Consider the following 19311-nt stretch of genomic DNA (forward strand, 5'->3'; position numbering starts at 1 on the left):
TCAAATTTCGAGAATGTACTATTTTTAAAATTTAATTTCATAGCACATTTTGTATTTTGCCACACAAAATTGCATTCCTTAAAATGAGGTAAATTTTTTTATTCTTTACAATCTTTGGCCATTTCCGACCATTATTAATAAAATATAATAAATATTTACTAAAAGCTATATTTCGCATGGAATTATCTTTCTATAAACGAGTTATAATTGCGTGCAAAAAGTTTTTGATTCACTTAAAAAGCTCCCGAGATATGAAAGAATTCTAAAAAAAGGAAGAAAAACAATAAGGGATCCAAGCTTTGGTTGGCTCACTTGACTGAACTATATGAACCAGATTATGGTACCCTTTCCAGATACCCATCCATATTTTGGGGGATCAGGAATTCGAAAATGATATTTTAAAAAACAATGTTTATTCAGAGAAAGCGCGTCTTTGGGTCTGATTTCGTAACTTAAAATATCATCTGCGCTAATTAGCGTAATTAAAATTACCCTCTCGAACCATTAAAATTTAGCAGTAGAACGTGAAGATCCGATCATTAAATCAAAAGTTATTCAGAGTGGTGTCTTTTTTCTTTGGATTTAAATTATAAGCTAGTAAATTATCCAAATATCAAAAGTTCTTCGTCAATTTTCGTAAGTCTTCGCCAAAGGCAAATCTTAACAACTCTTTATGATTAATTTTCTCCCACAGAAAACTATTTTAGGTTAGTTTGTTTCAGGCTTCTATTATTTTGACCTAATTCTAATTGATTATACGGCTCATCTAATCAAAAATTACTGTAATCGAATAAAACTTACTGATTTGTTGAAAAAAAATTCATTTTGACGTAATTTACAGAATCGAGTTAAATCTATACCTTCTAGAACAGGGGTCTCCAAACTACGGCCCGAGGGCCACATCCGTCCCGCGGACAGATTTTGTCCGGCCCGCGGAGAGCTAGCATACTTGAAAACTCCTTTTAGAGAACATATTTTTTATAGCAAATTAAATTTAGTTTACTGAAGTGTTCTAATTTTATGTTGAATAATTATTAATATGACATCTACATTGATATGGTCATGGGCTAACTACTCATAACATTGTTGTAGGCTTATTGTTTTTGTGATAAGTTGGATAAAGAAACACGGAGCTGTAATGAGTAAAGACATGTATAATATGCAGAAAATTTAACTTCAGTATATAATGACTAACAAATTATTGAAATGAATCCAACTAACATTTTATACATTTTAAATAAAAACATATCTTATAACAAGCATAATGACATATGAAATACTAATGAGATTTATGTAATTGAGATTTTCCACTGACAATAGTCCGTAGTTGTGGACTAATTTTACTTGTACCAATTATTAAAAGAGATTTAAGATGCTCATCAGTAAATTTAGATCTGTAAATTTTTTTTGTGTACTTCATTTTGGAGAAGGTCTTCTCACACAACTAAGTAGTACCAAAAACAGAAAACAGCCCACGAGCAAATTTATGCAAATTATCAAATTGTGTCAGTGGAAGACTCTTATAAAATTCCAACAAAGATGAGTTTTGATATTTGTTCCTAATTATATCACTGCACTGTAGATCAATCATTTCCATTTGAAGTTCCGGGGCTAGGGTTTCAATGTCAGTATCAAAAGGATTCTGAAAAATCTTAATTTGATTCGCAATGGCATCAAAGTCCGAGAAACGAGTATCAAAATTTATTTTCAAAGCACTCAAAGTTTCGATTGCAAAATCGATAGGAAACTCAGTCTCAGTGGTGTGGCTGAATATTTCACATGTTTTAAAATGTGAAAAACATTTACTTCGTGGTTGTGATTGAAACAGTATCAATTTCTTCTGGAATGATTTGATATTAGTGTATAAATCAGGAAGATGCTGGTTTTCTCCTTGCAATCTCAAATTCAGTTCGTTCACATGTTTTGTCAAATCAACATAGAATGCTAACTTCCACAGCCATATGCGCTGTTTTGTAATTCAGTAAGAGGGTGATGCTTTTCATTCAAAAAAATTTCGATCACTGCTCGAAGTTCAAAAAAGCGCTGAAGGACTTTCCCACAACTAAGCCAACGTACGGCAGTTTGATAAGGTAAGTCATTTTCTCCAATCTCTGCAATAAATTGTCGGTGATTCAGCCCAAAAGATCTGATAGAATTAACAGTTGATATGACTGGTTTCAGAACTTCAGACATATCCAAACATTTTCCGCACAAAGACTGTTAATGAATGATACAATGTAAGACTAATGGTTTTGAACCGTAATTTTCTACAGCCTTTGACACAAGAGCGACCACTCCTTTATCTTTCCCACTCATGTTTTTGCCTCCATCAGTTGTAATACATTTCAAGTTTTTCCATCGAAGGTTCTTTTGATTAATGGCCATTTCAACTCCTTTAAAAATATCTGTACCAGTAGTTGTGCCATGAATACTATACATATCAAGAAGTTCATGCACTTCATAGCTTTTATCTACTCCTCGAATATAAATCAACACCTGAGCAGTATCTGACTCATCCAAGGCCAAAGAAAACCACTCAACATGTCCATTTTTGTCGAACAGTTGAGAGGATATATTTTCTACACTTCGAGCCACAGTGTTTGCTGACATATTGACAGTTTTTAATAAATTTACCATTTCAGGGCACATTTCTTCGGTTACTTCAATTATGCATTTTTTGATCATTTCTCCATCGGTGAATGGTTTTCCACGTTTTGCAATTTCAAGAGCCACACGAAAGCTGGCACGAGTTGCAGCCTCTTATTCAGTTTTGAGTTTTGTAAATGAAGATTGCTGCGATTTCAATCCGCGCTTCGAAGCTTCGAATTTTTCTGTCCGCAAACTTCCTGCATATTTTGAGTAATTTTGAAAATGCTTTGCTTCATAATGACGTTTAATGTTATATTCTTTGAGAACGGCTATGCTTTCATTGCAAATCAAACATAGCGCCTTGTTACTGGACTCAATTACGAAATACTGAATGTTCCACTGATCCTTGAATTTTCTGCATTCACTATCAATTTTTCGCTTCTTTTCCATACTACTAAATCACACACAAAAGCAACAATTCAAATCAAAATACTGTTACAAAGATGTCTTAAACTTAAACACGCACAAACACGTTTTAAGGAGGTACGCACTATTTTATTTCACAACAGTGTCATAGGAACTGACTTGTGGTTGCGCCACTAGCCTTCTTATATATTCCAATTACTGCCATCTAGAAGTGAGTGGAAGACACCAGAACTTTCTCGAACCAACGAGATTATTCTGTACGTGCTATTAGCGCCATCTGTTAGCGATAGAAGGTTCTACCTATTTCCGCTTGTGTCCACCAGATGTCGTGTCACGTTACTCCTCATGGCTCGTACTCTACGACTAATCTAGAAATTACAGATAATGACAGCAAAATTAATAATATGCAGTGTTGCCCTTTTGTGGACTTTAGTCCGATTTGCAGCCTTTTTTAAACGTTGCGTACTTTTTCGGACTTTTTTTTTCATCAGTGGACTATTTCACTTTTTACCACCGGCGACCATGATAATACGGTTTTGGCCCTCGGAACTTACTGGAGTAATCAGTATGACCCTAAGGCTGGAAAGTTTGGAGACCCCTGTCCTAGAAGATAGAAAACCGCAACACGGGTTACCATAAATGAGAAATGTTTCCTTTTAGTAGTTCAAACGTAATGACATCTTTCTTATTTTTTCCACTGCGCAGTTTATATTCGTTACATTGGACTACTAAATTATTCCGTGCTGAGGCCTTCTCTTTTCTAGAAGGTGTTTGTTAAATATATATTTGTTTTCTTTCCTGTGGAAAAAAAACATTCTGCAACTTTAACCAAAACACAATTTTATTCTCCAAGTTTACGATTTTATCGCATTTGGCGAGGTAGCGAATGCATAGCGCGGTCCCTGACTTCATTTTTGAAGAAAAAAAAATATTGAACTGTATATTAAATTTAATCATTACAGGATACTTAGCATAAACTACAATATATTTATATTTTAATTGTTACAATTCCAAAATTCTTAATCAAACCATAACAAATATGGTACACATCGTTTGAGGAGATCAGCAAGGCCAACCGAAAATTACATCTAACCACCCGTTCACCTACAGATCTAATAGTTAAATAAGTTTTCCTTAAGATGAATACATTAGAGCCTCGATAGTTCGAGTCTCGAATGTTTGAGTTTCCCATTAATCTGAGCTAGTCAAAATCTGATCAGTCTTGCTTTTAAACAATGACCAACACACACAGAACGCGTGGAACAATTACTTCGATTGCTTTTATGACTCAATATTGAAATACAAATTTGTGTATTAAGCACTGAATTATGTGAACAGTGTGTTTAACGCTAGATCGCCTAAGGAAGTCATTTTGATTGCTTTTAATTTCAATTAGAGAAACAATGATGTATATAATGACACAATTCCTTAGAATTTTGTACAACACATAATTTTTTTGCTGTTTATATTTAATAACTTGTTATATAACTGTAAATAATATAAAAAATATTAAAAATTAATTTTAAACAAATTTCTTTACACATTATTTATTTTTTTACAATCCAGTCTTTTTGACTGCTTTTGGGCAATATAGGTATACACTAAATTTCAGTCTTTCTAGTGTTAAATAAAAAGCATTAGACGATTATTTTAAAGTACAATTAACCAGATGCAGTAATATAATGACTATTGTAACTTGGTGTTATGAAGTAAATGTACCCTGATTATCTAATGTAAATAAGCTTTCTTCAAGTATAATATATTTTTCAATTAAATATTAAAGTTAAAAAACTGCTTTGTTTCCATTTATTTAAATATTCTTCACATTTAAAGTTTTCGAGATTTCGAAAGTTCGAGGAAGGCTCATTCCCATCCACTTCGAATTATCGATACTCTACTGTATTGAGATAATGTTCTGCTTACGAAACAAACTTGGCGAGTACAATTTTTTTTAAATTATACTTAGATATGTGCTCACGAGAAACTAATATATGCTGTAAGTAATTTAAGAAAAATGTATAAGCTATCTTTACTGATTTTAATTTTTTCAATGAACATCAATGCAAATCTGATAAAACTAGACCCTTAAGGGTTTTCCCAAAGTCAAATAAATAAATCTTGCTTTTAAAAAATCGTATTATTTAGTTCTTTTACAAGCACTATCGCATTTTTGTTAATGGGTGACATTTTTCTAATATTAAAAATCATGCTAACTTAAGTTAAATTGAATGTGGATTATGAGGGGTACACGACTTGGAATCTACGATATTGTGTATGGAATTTACGGATGAAAAAAATTCTGGCAAGACTACCATACTTGTATGGTAAAGATAAATCTGGGGTAAAAAAAAAACCCGATTATTCTGCTAACGATATTTAAGCAATCTAGTAGTTGTATTTAAACCATCCATAATTTTTCCGTTCGTTACGGCAACGGTTTATCGGAAATATTGATTTTCAAAGATTTAGTAATTATTACCACACTTTTAGCAAAAATGCAAAACAAAAAAGTAAATTTTACCGAATAAATGGTATTTATGCCTCTCTCTAAATTATCACGACGAGATTACCAATACGTTCGTCACAGCTGTTATTCATTTTACGATGTGTTTGATAATTTAATCTTTCTCTATGCCTTTTACCAAATAAAGTAGTAATAGACTTTACAATGGTTTATTCAAAATGGTACTACATATATATAAATTGCTCATAAGAGTAAGGTGGTGGTTAATTGTTTATTATTCGAGATTATCATTACATTATTAGTATTAATATATTATTTATTAATAGAGAGAAAGTGTGCTTCACTGACACTTTCAAGTGCTTTAATTCATGTTACTTATTCTAAACTTTGATAAATGAAACTATACTGACTGTTTTATGCATCCTTTATGGATAAAGTGGGATTTATTTATTTATTTATTTATATACATAGGCATGTTTTTTTGTAAATACAAAGAGATGATTAAGAACTCTATTCAATCTGTAAAGCTGATAGCACAAGTTTGTGAAACGTAGCAAGAATATACATTCAGTGTGATAGCGGTATTCGATCTCTCTGCATTCATGCTCCAAAGCGGTTAGAAGAACAGAAACACCGCACAAGTAGGAAAGCTCCTTACATTTATTGTTAGTAAAACAGCAATACATTATTGGAGCTTTGATGGAGAGGGGAATCTTTCATCCACCAAACTCTCGGATGCATAAATGTAGAGTGTTTAATATCTTTGTGTTTTTTCTCTAATTTTGTGTCGTCTGTTTCTCAATGAAATAAGGGACGAGTCCATTTTTTTCCGCATAAAACAAACGAGCCTATATATGTATTGAAACTAAATTTAACTCATTATTTTCATACATCCAGGGATTCGATCTCCCTACCTACATTTTGCGTAGACGTTTATGCTCGGTCACAGACAACCCTATAGAACAAATGTTCAAAAAAATAAATATAAATAAGTCACTATTCCATGCATTTATTTTTTATTTATTGCTACAATATATATGCAGGCTTAAGAGCACATTACCATGTGCGATTTAGTATAAGCTCTTGTCAAGTTAAAAAATTCGACCAATTAGTGAAGGATATTACAACGGGGCAACTATCGTAACTGCTCAACACCTCCTAGAAGAACGAAGGCCTCAGCACGGATCAATTTAGTAGTCCGACGTGACGAACATAAACTGCGCAGTCGAAGAAAAAGAAGAAAGATGTCGCTACGTTTGGACTACTAAAGGATCAAATTTCTTGTTCATGGTAACCCGTGCTAAGGCCTTCTCTTTTCTAGGAGGTACTGAACTGCTACGGATCTCATCGTATCTCTTGATATTCTGCATTTTGATGCACTTTTCCATCTTGTGCTATTTATTCTTTGACAGCCTGCATATGTATATGTAACAATAAATAAATATAAATAACGAAAATAAATAATCATATATAAATAAATAAATGCATATGTATACACATTACACATAAATGTACAGTTTCAACCGGGTAGGGTTGGATTCGAAATCTCTAAGTCTAAGCATCCATTTAATGATGTTGGGACAGCAAGGTACGTAACATTTGCGCTACCGATTTAGTTCATGTTACTGATTTAGTACCCTTGTATACTTATAAATAGGTAATTTTAATAGTCCTAAAAGTTTGCAAATTTAGCACCTAGATTTCATAGAAAAACCATTAACTGGCCGAAAAAAAGTTAGCTTCAGTTTACTAAATGAAATAGGGGTTATCAAGCCCAACATGTTCGCCTTTTCCAAAATAATACAAAAACTGATTAATTTTACCTCATTTACAAATTTTACCTCACTACCTAATTTTACCTCATTAGCTGCCAAACAGCGAGATAATCAAGCCATATTTTAATTGTAATTTTAGTAAATTGCCAAAGCTTTTTTTTTCAATGCCCACCTGGAGAATGACTTGCGTCATACAGGCATCTGAAGGGCAGATTTGTTGGTCACTCTTTCAGGGGCACCGTATTAGGTTGGCCAACATTGTTCCCACAGTAACGACAGATAGTACAGAGACGGAAAGAACATACATGGTTTGCCCGGGATTCGAACCCAGAACCTTTTTGATACAGGGGCAGTTCCCTAACCCCTACACAGGCAGGTCGGCTGTGTTGGAGTGTACTGCCAAAGCACTACTTCAAAAATTACCGTATTTTTTGGAGTTCCCTTAGAAGCAGAATATTTTTTCAATATTTCATTTATACGAGATCACTGTTAACAGCTCCACCAATTAGCCGGTAGAAAAATCCTTATAACAAATCATATCATCATATGGTTTGTTATAATGCATATGTTATAAGATAAAGAGTAAATTGTAAACAATTACGGATAAAATTATGATAAAACGCATTGATTTCCTGAGTGCACCATTTGTAAAATTTATTTTACAGTAAAATACATTTTAGCCCTAAATTGGACTTAACAGTGAAAGGGATATTACCGTAAAATTGTTAAAAATGGATTCAAAGAAATTATAATTAGGCATTTATTAGGAAACACCACATGTTTAAAAAAATTCATTGCAGGAATAGGTAAAAAGCTCCCTGCCACGCTTTTTCATTACACGACACGATACCGACAAAATCGGTCAACAAATGTCTGAACGACAATGTCGTTGTCAGATCGTTCAAGCAATTGTTTTTTCATTTGTCCGATATCGTTCGTCCGAGAAGTAGAAATTCTCGTTCATTCAATGTTTTAAACTTGAGTGAGCAGTTGTTTGTTTGGGTGCTGCTGCGATTTTTTCTTTCTGCAAACTTTAAATATGCCCGATGATAATCGTCGCCTCAAACTTTTATACTTACTTTATTTAAGAAGAAAGAAGCGAGCAGTGCAGAAACGTTTTTGGGGTGCACGAAATAAATGAAGCAAGATATGTTGAAAGAGATTTTTAGGTGCTTTTCCGAAAGCTGCAAAAAGATCCAAATACATTTTTTAATTACTTCCGAATGAGCGAAACCACATTTAACTATGCGTTAGCATCTCTTTATGATAGCATTAAGAAAATGGACACCAGTTTTCGTCTTTGCATTCCTCCAAAAGAAATGCTTGCTGCCACCTTAAGGTAATTATTTATGCTGCTTCTTTTTAGTTACTGTAATAAACCATGATTTTAATAAACTAGAACTATTTTCATTCTTTTCCAGATATCTGGCTGGTGGTAGTTCTTTCACTGATTTACATTACTCTTATAGAATTGGTGTGACAACTATAACTAAAATCGTTAGATGCACCTGCGAAAATATTTGGGAGATATTACAGGAAAAGCATCTTATGAAAGCCAGTGAAGAAAACTGGAAAAAAAATGACCACAGGATTAAGAAAGTTTGCAAATTTTCCGCTATGCCTCGGTGACATTGATGGTAAGCATATCAGGATAATAAGTTTTCTGAAAGAGGGATCTATGAATTTTAATTATAAGAAGCATCATTCTATTGTTCTATCAGCTGTAGCTGATGCTTCCTATAAATTTAGCTACGAAAACATTGGAGGATATGGAAAAGACTGCGATTCCAACATTCTGCAGCATATGATTCAGTTTCTGTGCAACGATAGTCTTATGATTCCAAACCAGATCCTTTGCCACCAGAGAGCATTAAAGTTCCCTACGTGTTTGTGGCCGACGACGCCTTTCGAATGAATGAACACATTCTGAGAAATTATGGAAGGGCATAACTTGAGCAGAAAGTTTTTAATTATCGACTATGCTGAGCCCGTCGATACGCGCTTTTGGTATTTTGTCGAATAAGTAGAGAGTTTTCCATGACCCACTTAATTTATCGCGGCAAAGTGCAATAGCAGTGGTAAAGGCTTGCGTAGACAATATTGTCAGAGATAATGTCGCATATCAGCCGGAAGATTTAGTGAAAAGTCCATTATGTTCTTTTTCAAAAGATTATGTCATTCAAAAGTCTGGTAGGAATATTCGTACCTACTATACTAATTATTTTATGTGCAACGAAGGAGCAATTGTCAAAAACATGATGTACATTTATGTATATCGTATGGCTATCTGCATATTAAAAAGTTTCAATCACAAATTTTTCATTCCATTTGCAGAAATATTATAAAATCTTAATTTTTATATATAAATTTTTTCTGTCTGTCCAGAAACAAACTTATGCATGCATGCATTTTTTAAAAAATCGAATTAAAATATTAGTTTTATTTGGAACAATCAATTTAGATGATTGTTTAAATGAGTTTTATCAAACTTATCTTTTAAAGTCTTTCTATCATGTTTCAAAAAATGTTTCAGTTGTATCAGGGTACAGACTTTTTTTTATTCAACCAATATATTATATTTTAATCAGAAACCAGTAGTTAGATCGAGTTCTGTTTGAAATACACAAGGGTCTTTATTTTCCTTTTTATCAATCCATTACTATTATAAGAATATCTTTTCATCAAAGTATATAATGGATTTATACAAATTTTCGATAAATGGATTTATACAAATTTTGTTTACGTCTTTCAACATCATTATAATGTAAAAAATGCAACATCATGAAATTAAAAATATATAACCAGACATAAGAATTTGTCTTTTACTGTGTTTATTTTTAGAGCTTAGTTTTCTTCCCTTTAAATACATGGAAAATAAAAGAGAGTTATTTTTAAATTCAAAAGTATAATATATAAGATTTAAAAAGAAAACTGTTTTTTTAATATTTTTTTTCCAATCTTAAGGAAATAAATTGAATACACACATATATTAAATATAAAACCAAAAAATGCTTTTAAAAATAATACACAATATATATATATATATATATATATATATATATATATATATATATATATATATATATATATATTCACAATATCAGGATTTTTCAAACATCATGCAGAAATATAGCAAAAACTATTGGAAGAAGACAATCGAAACGCTGCTTCTAATTTTTCTTATCTCAATAATATACCCGGATGTCTGTGATATAATGTGTGAAAAAGTTATTCGGAAAAACAATGGCATCGTCATGTATCGGTGAAGGCGGAAAAAATATTTTGGTGATCATATTTTGTCGGATTATGAAGAACTATGGATGATTGTGAATAATTATGGAGAATTATAGTGGATCACAGCTTACTATATATACTAGTTGAGATCCTTTAGCTTTAATGTCCATAATTGATGTTAGAACAGCCATGTGCAGTTCAATTTTTTCATTCTCACTCATGTCTGTGACATATTCTTCAAATGATGAAAAAAATGTAGTGGGGGCTTCTCCAACCGAGGCCACTTCAGTTCCTTAATGATCTCTTTCTCGAGATCATTCAAGTTCTGTTGAGAGCGTGCACGTTTTTTACACATTTTAGTAGAGGTCTCACCAGAGTCACTACCTGACTCACTGCAGATCATTTCTGCTGGATCATCCGTTGGTGCGTGATCATTTTCCGTTGAATTAGCAACACTCTCGCAGATAGCTGATGTTGCCAATTCATCTACAATTTTGCTAGATTGGATACTGTCGTTTTCTTGACCAGCTAAAAGAAATTGCAAATGCGCATGGTACAAGTATTCTTTTTTGAATGACTTGCCACTTTTGGTTTTTAAACTTCTCATTAAAGCATCCCTGATGTTACACCATTTACTCGTTGTTTTTCAACTAAAATATAGATTAAAAAAATAACATATAAGTTAAAATTGAAAAACTAGCGCGTAAGAAAAAGAGAACTTTAGGTGAGTTAGACATATTTTATGCTCACGCTACTAGTAATACATTTCCAAAAGCATTACGAAATATACAATTCGAAGTTAGTTTACTCGAAGCTAGTAATATTATAGTAGGATGTTATGAAGGAAACAAGAAAACATTTCTCTTTCATATGGGCAACAACTATCAACCTTTATAACCTTTGCAGAAAATTTTTTATGACGGCAAAAGAAATAATAAAACAATTAAAGCAAACGATAAACTCATTTTTCCATCATTAAAAAACGCCTTTATTATTAAAATCTGAAATGTCATGGTGTTCAAAAAATTTAAAAATCGTTTCTTATCAGAGATCAGATGGACTCAAACTGAAACAAATGTAAGCTAATTTACGGAAAAAAAGCTTTCTGGCTTGGGCGTGCTCCGACGCAAGGTAAAATTTCAACTATTCAACTTTTTTGGACTTTTAAGAAAATGTTTGGTTTAAATTTAGAAATTATGAGCTAAAAAAATTACTGCAATTACCTAACTTTGCAACCACAGAAATTAAACATTGACTGATAAAAAATTCGGCTCTCATTAAAGAAATATCACCGGCTCAGACATTTAAAATAGATTGAACCTATCTATACTACTTATTCGTGAGCTAAATACAGTGGCGTACGCAAGGGAGGGGTTTAGGGGTTTAAACACCCCCCTTGAGCTCAGACAAAATGGCAAAAATAAAAATTTTAGTTGAAATTATGCGAGCTTTTATTTTTTAAGACCATATATTTTTATCTGCCTTATGCCTAATTTTTTTCCTCACGGTATTTCTCAGAATACTGAAAAAACATTTACTATAATAGGGTTGCACTTTTGAAACCAAATTCACGTGATACTGTTACGGACTGGTTCCTTTCTGTCCTACCAGTATAGTTTTCGAGACTGGCTGTCATTCGCGAGGTCTTTACGCGATGATTCTGGAATCCTAGACGTTCTGTCGTCTTTGAGACAATTCGAGAATTTTGGAGATGCGATGAAAAATTATATAAAAGGGGGAACGGAGTACAGTGGAGTTAGTTAGTCAGACTAAGAGTTATCTCTGCCACTTGTCTTTCGGAGCTTGTCACTAAATCTGCTTTGATTTATCTCAACAAAAATTTCATTCAATCGCCGAACCCGTCGTCGCCACTATTTCGACTAGTGAAGAAATCAGTAACAATACCATTGGAGATACTGTGCTCGTTGAAGTTATTCATTCCAGCTCGAAACTTTGAGATTGTAGCATAGCGGATATTTCTGTACCAATCCATATATATATATTTGCTGTTCTTGGATCTTTAGGATGTCAAAACGCAAGAATTTAACAATTTTTAATTGTTTTGAGAAAAAACCGCGACCTGAAATTAGTGAGGTGACAGCATCTAGTACCAATGTAAGTTTTTCTGTTGTACAGAAATGTGATACTTCCGTTGAAGAAAACGTTTCTAGCATAACAAAATCTGATGAATGAGAAAGTGGTCCTCTAAGTGTTACTTCCCACCCATATGACATTGGACTTTTTTTTAGAAGATATTACATTATGTTCTTAAACTTAAAAAATCAAATCAAAATTTAGCTAAACAATGTTGTCTAAATAAAAAGTCGAAATTGTCTAGCTGTCTAAATTAGGGAAATAATAGGGCTTTATTACAGACTCGAATTTCTTTTAGTAGTTTCAGAAAATTATGAACACCCCCCTTGAAAAAATTCTGCGTACGCCACTGGTTAAATAACCTCCTCTTTTACATAACTAAACCACTTGACTGAGCTTGGGCACACAAATAGGAGTTGATTAACTATTCTGACAATGTATAGTTGGCTGACCATATAATTACTATTTTTCTTTTCACATTGTATAGGTGCTTACAACATACATAAATCAAAATAACAATCTTTGCTCTCTATTTGGGCAATATATTGGGTGATAAAATATTATTTACTAAATGAGGGAAAGATTTCTCTCCCGAGATACTGCAGTCTTATTTAAAGAAATCAGTCTTTAATATAGGATTAACTGATAGGAAAATAAATTAAGCTCAACTCCATGATTAAAATTATACTATTTCTATTTTGCGCAATGATGGGGGATATCACCATATCACCTATCATTGCGTAAAATAGAGATAGTATAAGACTGCAAAAAATCGACAACTGCATTCGCCAAGGTGCCAAATGTATTTTAAATGTATAATTAAAAATTTCCCGGTGGTGGCATGGCATGTTTCGAGCTGATCCCTTTCTGTCACATTCTGTTTTTTTTTTTTTTTTTTTTTTTGCTTCTCGTGGGCCGCTGCCCGGAAGTGACTAAGACTTGGCGATTAATCTGTCACAGATCAGGATACAGAAATCTCCCTCAATAATAAATGAATAGACAGAAATGACGTCATTTAATGCACAAAAAGCACTTTTTAAGAAGAAAATAAAATTACAGCTTACTTCTTTTGCATTATGTTAACTATAAGTAAAAATACCCTCTGGCATTAACATAAATTAAAGTTAATATCGAACTCATGCACTATGCAAAACTGCTCAATTTTTATATCTCATATCTATTATAAACAGTACAAACAAATTTGTAAGTATTTTAGCTAATAAATAATTGTAGCGCATTCAAAGGACATCACTCTCATTTTTATACAATTTCATAGCATTCAGTTTCATAGCATATTATTAAAAATATTATAATTACCTGTTTCGTATTTCTGTTGTTTTGTTTTTTCTTCATGCTCTTCATCTAAAAATTTGCTTATTTCATCCCATGCATTTTCTCGTATAATTTTGCTTCTATATAACTCACTTTATTTATTCCATAAACATTTCTTATGCCTCTATCACACGAGAGAAAAATATGTGCAACTGCAAGTGTAAGTGCAACTGTAAGTGAAATTCCTCCGTTCGGAGTTGCCGAAAGGGTTGCTTAATTGCCTGAATGGTTGCATGAAATTGGGTTACCATATTTTGTTATTTATCTTTACTTTTGGCTCATATTTAATTTTATCATATGATTCTATTATATCATAGTTTCTCAACGATGTTCGTAAAGATGCTGTAGAATATTGATTGATTTTGATTTAATTTTTTACATTTGTATTTGTGTTAAGTCTTTTCTTCAGCAGGAAATTAAAATTCTGAAAACTTTATTTCCCCATTAGTGAAGTAGCATAGTATAAAAAGGATTATGATTTCTACCTCATAATATGAGATAATATTAAGATATCGTTGAATTTCATGCTGCGTCCCTAAAAAGATAAGGGAGTGAAAGGGGGATGGACTTAAATACTATCTAGAATTTTGACGATTTTTTTACTTTGATTTGAGTGACTAATGTATAAAACATGGTGGGTAGCATTTTTAAAAAGTGCTTTTTAAGTGAAGTAGCATAGTATAAAAAGGATTATGATTTCTACCTCATAATATAAAATGATATTAAGATATCAATGAATTTCATGTTTTGTCCCTAAAAGGATAAGGGGGTGAAAGGGGGATGGACTTAAATACTATCTAGAATTTTGACGATTTTTTTTTATCTTGATTTGAGTGACTAAGGCATAAAACATGGTGCGTAGCGTTTTTAAAAAGTGCTTAAAGGTGCTTATTTTTGATTTTCATTTTTTAAAGGCCCTTAAAGGTGCTTTTCTTAATAAGTGTTTTTAAAAAGTGCCTTATTTTCCTTTTTCGAAAAAGAGATTTATGAAAAGGAATGTCGATTTTCGCCACATATTATGTAAAAACGTACTTTTCACATTTTTCTATTTCACGTTTTCAAAATTCATTCGCCCCGCACTGGACTGATCGTTAAGACACGGTTCCCAGCAGATCACCGAAGTCAAGCATCACTGGCAATGGTCAGTGTGCGGGTGGGTGACCACTTGGATCAGTCTGCGTAGGGACCGAGGGTGTGCGGTATGGGTCCTCGTTAAACTGTGCTACCGCAAAGTGCTCAACTTCGCTCGCAGGTCGTCGGGCTACCGAGGCGGGGGTGCCATCCCCTCCGCAGAGGATCAAAATTGTGATGGCATGTCTTCGGATCATCCTCCGGGATGTTTCCCAGACCGTCGCCAATAGCCCATTGTGCAGCTCTAGTGCGACGTAAATTAACAACAACAGCAGAATTCATTCAGCCATGATCAATTTCAGCGTACCGTCAGTCCATAGCGTATGAAAACGCCAATCATTTTACAGGTTTGGTGAAATACTTGCGAGTCCGCATGTGCGTCTAGTGAGCTGGGTTCGGTGAGATTCTTGCTCTCTCATGCTGTATTTTGCAAGATATTCTCAATTTCAGGCTTTATTTTCCACCCTCTGAAATCGAACCGAAAAATCTCTTGATCATTTTTTTAATGGCTAATATAATCAAGAAAACAGTTCTTTGTCAAATTCTAGTTATTTTATCATGATCATGTAAAGTCTGAGAATTATTTTGCATTTTGTCAATTTACCTAGAGCTTTAAAATATTTTTTGAGTGCCTAAAATGTTCTTAAAAGTTGCTTATTTTTTGTTGAAAGATTTGGCTCTGCACCTTGTAAAAGCATAGTTTATTTATATATATTTACTATGTAACATGCTAGTTGGCAAGTGCGGTATCATTATGTATGTAAACACTAAATCGAATGAGAATAAAAACAAGCTGTCTGATTTAATAGTTTAACAATTCGAAAATTTATAAAAAGTTTAATGTGTAGAAAGGACAATTTTATGACTTATACCACTTTATGCAACTGACATTGCTATCTAATCAAGTAAGGCGTTTCTTCAAATTTATTTTTTAAGCTTAATTCAAAAACATAGTCCTTTGAAATAATTCTGTAGAAGAAATGATGGTTTAATGTATGAAATATAAAATTTTTGAATTACCTTTCACTCATAAAATATTTATAACATCAAAACTATTAGATCTATCAAATCAATTCCATTTTTTAAATTGAGTCTAAAAAATACATAATAAATAATGTCAGACTTGTCTATACTACAATGTCTCAGAATTTTATTTTCATCAAATTAATTTACATTACATGAAGGGATCATCAATATTATTCATTTACACATTGCATATCAGGAATATCACTTTTATGAAAATTATTTTTTCCACTTTCTTAGTAAAATTGCTTTTTAAATATAAGAGGATTTTCACTGTCATACTTACATTTTATTATTGTAAAATTTAAAACATTCATTATTGGTATAAGATAATTTAATTAAAAATTATAGGATTTATTTTGGGACAAATTTATTGTAATATACAGTATATAAATTAAAATTTATTTATAACTATGAAAAAAAAATATTTTATTAAGAACATACTTTTAATGTATCATATTATTTTGTTATAGCCCTTTACGTGTTTTGTTTTGCATTTTAAATAATACAAGAATCAATTTAAAAAATAAAACATTTATTGTCAACAGAACATTATTCATTTTTATTTCTTATTTTTTAATTTCTTCCATAAAAACAGTATTACATCTCTTTCCTTCTTTACCAGATAAACCTTACAGGATTATACGAAATATCTGAAATAAAAGAAAGAAATCACTTTCATGATAAAATTTTACCAACACATTGTTAGAATAAGGAAGATTAAATGCCATTAATTTGAAATCATTTAAGTCCTTAGGTATCCCTTTTAAACTTACTTTAAGTTTGACAGATATTTTGATTATAGTTCTAAGATTATTCTATACACTAATGAAAGATGGCAGGTGTGTTTAGTTTTGTAGTTCTCATGTTTGGATTGAAATTTGTTTCAAGAAAAATAAATTGTATTTATAAACGAAGACTCTTAAAAATGTAAGTATATTGAAAAATTAGTAAGGTACACTTACATACTTACTGTCATTATAGAAAAGCTAAGTATGAAGAGATAAATGTGAAGTATAAACAAAAAGTAAAGTATCATTAGTTAACTTTGAATAATTATAAACAAAATATTATGCAAATCATCATACACAAAAAAAAAAAAAAATAGAAGGGATGAATGTAGAAACAGACAAGGAGATTGGGAATTTGCATTTTTAATAATTACTTTTTATATATAATATACTACCTTTCTTGTAATACTTTTCAATAATTACTGGAAAATGGGGTAACTTTGTGAGAAACAAGGTAAATATTTACCACACATATTTTCTAACTTGTTTTAAAATGAGATTTTCAAAAATTAAAAGAATTCTTAGGGAAGAATAAAATAATTATTTCACTAATAATTATAAAACTTTCACATAATCGGACACATGCTTTTACAATCAACAGAAACAAAGATTAAAATTTAAAAATAAAGAAGTATAATCATTATTATATTTTATGTTATAATACTGAAACAAAGTTTGGCGAGTTGCTTGGCGAATATTTCAAAGTAAAGCTTTTCGCCAGTATAATTCTTTACATATATAAAAATAGAAATTATTTCTATTTAAAGTAATTAAAACTTTGATCGGAACAAATTATAATAAGTTTTAATTTTATTAGCTTAAAATAAATAAATATTTTAAAAGAAAATTTATCGCAAAAATAATGTACTATACTTACCGATACTAAAATCGTGTGCAGGTTCCTGTTATGGTAGTACATCAACTGCATTGAGATGGTCATCTCATAGTGCGAAAGTATTTTTAATGCTTTCATTTTAAAGGAAATGTTATTATTAAACTAAAAACTTGTTCCGTCTCATCTATAAAAAAATTTGATCCGATCATCCTCTTCCTAACGTCGCCGCCATTTTTATTTTCATTTGTATATGTCATCACATAAAATTGAAACGTCATAAAAAGCAAACGATCTGATTGGTTCATGAAAGAAATTGCATGAACGGTTGCAGATATTTCGTGCAACCGTAATTTCTATATCACACGAGCGATTTTTGGAGAAATTTCACTTACAGTTGCACTTACACTTGCAGTTACACTTGCAGTTGCACATATTTTCTCTCGTGTGATATAGCCATTAGCTTCTACGAGCTCACAGAGCAAAATGACATCAAATTTTACATTTGACATGATCAAATAAATGACTAAATTAATTAAAACGATATCAAAAGAGGAGATAGAACTGGAAAGATACACAAAATCAACCCAATTTGAGGAGAAACGTGATTACTTAACCGATATTTGATTCCGACAAACGATATCACCTTGTCGGATACGACATAATCGTTATCGTATCGGTGAGTGAAAAAGCACTCCGGTGCTGACCATGCATTTTACTTGACTCCATGTCGTTCGCCGACAATCGGATCCGTTTTGTTGGTATCGTGTCGTGTAATGAAAAAGCGCCCTATAAGCAATGATATTTATACATGCCTTAACTCCATTTATAAATTTGATCACATTTAATAAAAATATGTATTAAGGAATATGTATTAAAAAAGTTTTTGTCAGTTAAAAATATTCAGCCAGTGGAAATATGAATTTGCATTTTTCAGCTATAACTTACCTGATGTTCAGTTTTAAGCTGAAGATTGGCTTAGCGTTAATCTTGTGAAAATGGCAGTCGCCGATTCCATATTGTTTTTCATCCATGGTATTCATTGTGGAGAAGATAAAACTGTTGTTAATCTTGCAATTATATATTCAATGGAAATTGATTTTAAAAATTCATGATTTACTGCATCTGCCAGTGACAATATTTCACATACGTTCTCCTCTGACGTTTCCTTTGTCAAGAGCATGGCACATTTCTCTTTCTAGGGCAATACTTGATATTTTTCCACAGTCCTCAGCAGTTTTGCTGCGATTTCATAATCCATTTCATCTACACTATCGGTGTATAAGAATTTCAAAAATGATTTCATGACGTAGGCATCAATATCAACGATGTCGACAATGCCACTGCGAGTTTCTTCCATCTCTTGGTGATCAAACATAACAGCAAATACCGGGGATCGAGCCACTAGAACAGTTTTATATGCTTCAATAATTTCACCATCCACTCGCAATTTCACATCACTGAGATGTTTGTTATGGAATAAATTTCGAAAGTCTTCCTGCAGTGAAGAATAAGCACTTGTCGTAGATGATGAGTCAGATTTAGGCATATAAATTTGAAAATATGTTCCATTCGAAACGGAAAATTCACAGTAAATATATATTCGATGGGAGGGATCAC

At 32.1% G+C, this 19311-nt stretch overlaps 2 protein-coding genes across 3 annotated transcripts in view; both read right to left on the minus strand.

The window, feature by feature from the left end:
* Nucleotides 1-19311, minus strand: part of LOC107450504 (uncharacterized) — a 265618-nt gene that overhangs the window by 210141 nt on the left and 36166 nt on the right. The window lies entirely within an intron of this gene.
* LOC122270419 (uncharacterized) lies at nt 10362-14469 on the minus strand. Its single transcript, XM_087168977.1, has 2 exons — nt 13900-14469; nt 10362-11138 (listed from the first exon to the last, which is right to left on the minus strand). Exon 2 carries the CDS (start codon nt 11093-11095, stop codon nt 10706-10708), a length of 390 nt encoding a protein of 129 aa, XP_087025103.1. The 5' UTR covers nt 11096-11138; nt 13900-14469; the 3' UTR covers nt 10362-10705.

The sequence above is a fragment of the Parasteatoda tepidariorum genome, chromosome 8, assembly GCF_982258835.1.
Source record: "Parasteatoda tepidariorum strain Cologne lab strain chromosome 8, Ptep-v5.0, whole genome shotgun sequence".
NCBI classification, from domain to species: Eukaryota; Metazoa; Arthropoda; class Arachnida; order Araneae; family Theridiidae; genus Parasteatoda; species Parasteatoda tepidariorum.

Bases quoted from the DNA above. Each gene is read 5' to 3' on its own strand.
- LOC122270419 (XM_087168977.1), bottom strand. From the start codon at position 11,095: ATGAGAAGTTTAAAAACCAAAAGTGGCAAGTCATTCAAAAAAGAATAC.